At 41.6% G+C, this 3,433-nt stretch overlaps 1 protein-coding gene across 1 annotated transcript; it reads left to right on the forward strand.

Moving 5' to 3' along the window:
• Positions 1-2,166: 2,166 nt before the first annotated feature.
• MAS1 (MAS1 proto-oncogene, G protein-coupled receptor) lies at positions 2,167-3,156 on the forward strand. Its single transcript, XM_010087375.1, has one exon. It carries the CDS (start codon positions 2,167-2,169, stop codon positions 3,154-3,156), a length of 990 nt encoding a protein of 329 aa, XP_010085677.1.
• The last annotated feature ends 277 nt before the right edge of the window (positions 3,157-3,433 follow it).

The raw sequence follows: 3,433 nt of genomic DNA on the forward strand, positions 1-3,433 counted from the left end.
GATCTTATAATCCCCAAATAGATTTCCTACTCACTTTGCATTTGTTTGTTTAAACTATGTCTCTTGGTATTGTGGCAGCTCAGGACAACTTTCCATATACTGCCATTCAGTTTCCACAACAGTTAACTCCCAGGCTTTCAGCTAGATGACTTGCCAGTTACTGAGTGATGCCATTTGAAGCATAACCTCAGTTGATGAGCCTGGGGCCCTTTGCTTGGCATGCCTCAGACGTCTGGAGCAATGGGAGAACTGCACGCTTCTTTTTGAGGGAGTCATGGTCAGAGTCACTATTTGCTCCCCCTCTTACCAAAGGCAAATGGTTGGAGAAGGTAACCTGCAGCTTCTTCAGGGAAGTTCTTCAACAGCTTCAGGGAAATCTGAACAGACCATGGATGTATCTGGAAGGAGAGGATTCTTTCCCTTCTCATCTCTGAATGCTCTCAAGTGGGAATGACCTTAGTAAGTCCAGAACTTTTTCCTCTTTGTTTTACTCTCCAGAGAGAAATGCTCCATTTATACAGACATGAATCAAGAACTTTCTTGAGTCTTTTCATACTTTGAGTCTTTCTTTTGTATACTTGAGTCTCTTCATTCTTTTTTTCCTTTCCTATTTAACTCTTGAAGTAGATAGCTTCTCCTCTCCTTTTTTCCTATGAAGCTTTGCTACACTTCCAGCAGCCCGGTGTCTGAGCACCTTCCCCCTGCAGCTTTTCAGGGAGGCTTGCCACTCACTCTGGTCACTGCCTTTACTTGGTGCATTCACACTCACTTCTCTACCACATTTCCAGCTACGTTGTTTGTTCCCTCTGACTGTTATCTCGGATGCATGTGCTGGTTTAAATGCCAGCAAGCCCTGAGGTTTCCCAGGTTGTTTAATTAATGCTTTTTTTTAGACTGTGATATCCTGTCTTAAGAAGGTGTTTTGAACCCAGGAAACCCAGGGCTCATGAAACAAAATTTATGAGGGGGGTGAATGTCTCTGTTTAAATAATCATTGCAAAAGTTGCTCCAGTAAAACTTATTTACTTTGCATTTGATGTTCTTAACTGCTTGAAGATATGGGTAAATTCTCGTTGTGGCATGTTAATGTACAAGGCTGCTTATACGGATGAACCAAGGCAGCCAGGCAAGCTTATTGCCAACAGTTAGTCCCTGTTATAACATCAGTAATAAGCAAGGGCTCTGAATATGACTCTGTATCACCACAGGGGCAGCTAGAAAGTTAACAGGGAAAGGGGGTATGAAATATTCATGTGAAAATCAGATTGAGCCAATGCTCCTAATTCTCTATTGTGAGATAAAAGGAGACATACAAAAGGAGAACTTGTTCCATAACTCGGCAAAACAACAGTTAAAGCCATTGTAACAATGGCAGGGCACCTGAACAACTACTTGTGACGGGTTGGATTTGTAATGTTTGATGGATATTTGCAGTTGTGCGAAGTGTTCTGAGTGTGTAAACATGGTTAGATTATGTTATGCTCTGATAAATGACAAAGCTGGTAAAAAATGACTGTCTCAAAACGGTGGTATTTCGCCTTCCCTCCACCTCTGTACTTGGAGGGAACACAGTGCTGAATAACTACATATTCTTTTTACTTAGTTAATTAAAGCCTTTCCTGGAAAAGTGATGTTGGTATCAATCTTTTTTATTTTAAATACAAGAAAATTACGAGCTAGGTTCACTTGAAATACATGTATAACTTAAAATTCATGTCATTAGCTTCACCAGGAGGTGAATAGACCTGTCTGGGAACAATCCAGGGCTCTAACAAGAACCACCAATGCTATCTGTGACCACTATATCATGAAACTTTGCAATGTGATGGGGACAAGCAGGTCCAAGAAGCTCTTTGAGAGTATCTCTTTAGCTGTGGTTTAGCAGTCATATGCTGAACCTCATAGAGATGAAAGCTCAAGATTTCTGCTAGCATGATGGGCTTAGCAGTCTGTAACATGGCCAGGAGTAGTCCCAACTGGGTCTCAGCTAGTATCAGTGTATCAAAACTGGTTTTCCTTTTGCTAATGCTTTTGGATCTGACCAGAAATTGAGGGTTCACAAAGCAGAAAGAGAGGGGGGAGGGGAGGAGCACACAATGCTCACAGTATATTTTTATACATATTTACAGAAGGAAGAGCTGTGCTATCCAAACTTGAGCTTTCCCCATGGATGACTCAAACATAACGTTTCATCCCAGCGAAGGCACAGAGAACATCTCAATGCACAGAAACATTTCTACACAGGAAAGAGTCTGGGAGATATTGACCCCACTTTGGGTAATTATGATCATCTCCTTCCTGGGTTTTTGTGAAAATGGAATTGTCCTCTGGTGCCTCTGCTTCCAGATCAAAAGAAACCCATTCACTGCGTACATCACACACCTGTCCATTGCTGACATCTCCTTACTGCTTTGTACGTTTATTCTGTCAATTGAGTACATTGCTGGTTTTGGATTCGCATATGGTTTTTACTATTATATAACCACCACATTATCTATTGTCTTCCTTCTTGGATATAATACTGGTCTCTATCTCCTGACAGCCATCAGTATTGAGAGGTGTCTGTCTATTGTTTACCCCATCTGGTACCGATGCCACCGGTCACAGCACCAATCGGCAATTGTGTGCGCAATTCTGTGGACTCTCTCTTTTCTGATGACAGTAGCTGAATACTTCACGTGCAAAGATGATTCAACGAAGGAACAGTTCGACGATGGCAACCATTGTCAAGCACTGCTCATCTTCACATGGATCCTGACGTTCATGATCTTCATTCCTCTAATGATTCTGTCCAGCCTAATTTTGGTTATCAGGATTCATCGTAACTCCCTGAGACCTCATTCGTCAAAGCTCTACATCATCATTGTGGCCACAGTCATTGTCTTCCTCATCTTTGCCATGCCTATGAGGCTGCTGTATCTTCTGAATTACCACCACTGGTCGTCTTTGCTCAGCCAGCAGAACCATGTCACCATTGCTCTCTCCACCATTAACAGTAGCATCAACCCCCTTGTTTACTTCTTTGTAGGAAGCAGCAAGAAGAAGAGGTTCAAGGAGAGCCTCAAAGTGGTTCTTAGTAGAGCACTTGCTGATGGGTTGCGGCCGAGAAGCCAGGAAGTTGGCATGAGTTTGGATATAGCTGAAACCATTTTCTAAAGCTTAGGGGGGAAACTCTAGGGGCAAATAATTGGACTTGGAAGGTTTAATAAACCACTACAAAACTAAAAGTATTTTTCTTCCATAGAATGTAAAAAGCAGTGGTGAAATGGTACTGTTATCTTTGGTGGCTGAGCAATGGAAAAATATTGACTAGAATAAAGATAACTTTTATTTGTATTTTCTTAATTATTCAAACACATGCTACATCCTGATGTGACTATGTCAGTCAAAGATACCACAGTGGAAAAGAGACAGGCCAACAGAGAATATAAAA

This window comes from Pterocles gutturalis, unplaced genomic scaffold (genome assembly GCF_000699245.1).
Source record: "Pterocles gutturalis isolate BGI_N339 unplaced genomic scaffold, ASM69924v1 scaffold8451, whole genome shotgun sequence".
Classification (NCBI taxonomy): Eukaryota; Metazoa; Chordata; class Aves; order Pterocliformes; family Pteroclidae; genus Pterocles; species Pterocles gutturalis.